Raw genomic sequence first — 1882 nt, forward strand, 5'->3', positions numbered from 1 at the left:
ATTTCCACTGTTGGATTTGATCGTCGAGAGTGCACATCACTTTGTCACTTTTGTAAAGTATTACGGACAAAAATGAACCGCTAAAATGTTCCCCAAATGAATATTTTATTGCTGAATTTATTAAACTGTTTCTATTGTTTGGAGTAGAAAAATGTACATCTATCTACATCTGAGAATATAAAAAGCGGAATATATCTTACTGCTTGTTCGACTTGTGCAACCTGCTATTCGTGATGAGCATATTTTTTATAGAAATTTTACGACGTTTTTTCAAGTCATCTTCGACTAAAAATGTTTAATTTAATTAAAGCGATTAAACCTACAAAAAGAAAAAAATACCCTGTGAAAGTAAATTAGATTCTTGAAAATTTTTGATCTCTTCATGAAGACTTTGCAATTCTTGGAGGCTTTTAAATTTAGTTGTCGTTTCATTTTCGACGTCGCGCCAATCTAAATTTCCAAGGATGAATCAAACCAATATAGAAAGAGCATGATGATTTTTTTATCATTCATTCTAACATGATGGAATATTGCTTTCGGGTAGAGTGAAACTGGGAGCGCTGAAACCAACATAATTTCCCGCATAAACTCGAACGTAATAACGTTTTCCTGGACACAAGTTGGTTATTGTAAATTTTGGAATACGCAAATCAACAACAATTTTGCTTTCAGCTTTGGTGAAGTGCTTGTCCAATGACCACTCAACTGATGAATGAATGAAAAATAAATTTATCATACTGTATATTTTTACAATTAACACTAACAGTTACCTTTGTATTTTGTTTCCACATCACTCTGACAAGTTGAAGCTTCAAAAGCGACAGTAAGTGATTTAGAACTGGTGACGTGCAAAGAACAGCGAGGTGTTTGTGGAACTCCTTGTAATGCAATCGGTTGATTGGTTGAATAAATATTATGATAAGAAAAATGATAATTTCGTGTTACCGGCTTTCAGTACGGTATTTTTCATCTTTTTCAACACGCTTATTCGATTTTTCCAAAAATCCATTTCTTTGTCAACCTAAATTGATCCATTTATTAATTAAATTTTCAAATCAAATTAGCAATAATCACCTTCACTGAATTGGACTGTTGGTTGCAACATTCGATGAACTTTTTCATCGCAGTATCAATCAAATATTGCAATAAATTCAAACGAGCCAAATGTGACACTTGAAAATATATTTCAAAAAAATTGAAAAAAAAATTAAATTTTGAAAATTGCGACAATTTTTCAAAAAATTCATACAACGCACATTCTAGATTTTCTTGAGCACCATTTCGAAGTAGAATATGACTTATTTTTGTGTGATTCAGCATTGAAGCCACATCGAGAGCTGTCAAGCCGTGCTTGTTTGTTCTGAAAATGCCATTCATAATTAATTAATTTCAAATCCAACATCATCTCACCGTATAGCTGAATGCATGCATTTTCGAAGATAGAAATTCACTTTTCCAATGTCGTCATTTTCTACAGCAGTAAACAGTCCTGGTTATAATAAAAAAATTGGAAATATTAGCATGAAAATTTTGAATTTCTAATGAATTTCATTGATTGATTCATCATCATAATCGGTTACCTGAAATTTCAGACTCATCATCATTATAAGATTTGTGGTTGTTCAGCAAATTTTTGGACAAAAAATGTTGATTGAATACTGAGCTGAAAAAAACAAACGGGGGAACATATTTTTGCTTTAATTTTTGCAGTGCTTACAAGATTTATTTGTTGTTGTTCAAAGAATAAGCCATTTGAAAAAAAAACATGAAACGTAAAATTTACCGAAAATCGGACATATCCAAACTTCGAATTCTAGATAGCAGAGCTTTTCGATTTAGCCTGCCAACGGAACGCGGCTTGGAATGGCAATTGCTTCCAAAA

At 32.0% G+C, this 1882-nt stretch overlaps 1 protein-coding gene across 1 annotated transcript; it reads right to left on the reverse strand.

Moving 5' to 3' along the window:
• Positions 1 to 196: 196 nt before the first annotated feature.
• On the reverse strand, positions 197 to 1663 carry Tsp_14750 (ankyrin repeat and fibronectin type-III domain-containing protein 1; the record flags this gene model as incomplete). The annotated part of the gene is made up of 5 exons (XM_003367821.1): positions 197 to 285; positions 520 to 737; positions 1250 to 1360; positions 1411 to 1489; positions 1581 to 1663. Coding segments are annotated over 5 exons (580 nt in total), but the record flags the coding sequence as incomplete, so codon positions are not given.
• Positions 1664 to 1882: the final 219 nt, after the last annotated feature.

This window comes from Trichinella spiralis (genome assembly GCF_000181795.1).
Source record: "Trichinella spiralis strain ISS 195 chromosome Unknown Scfld3618, whole genome shotgun sequence".
Taxonomy (NCBI): Eukaryota; Metazoa; Nematoda; class Enoplea; order Trichinellida; family Trichinellidae; genus Trichinella; species Trichinella spiralis.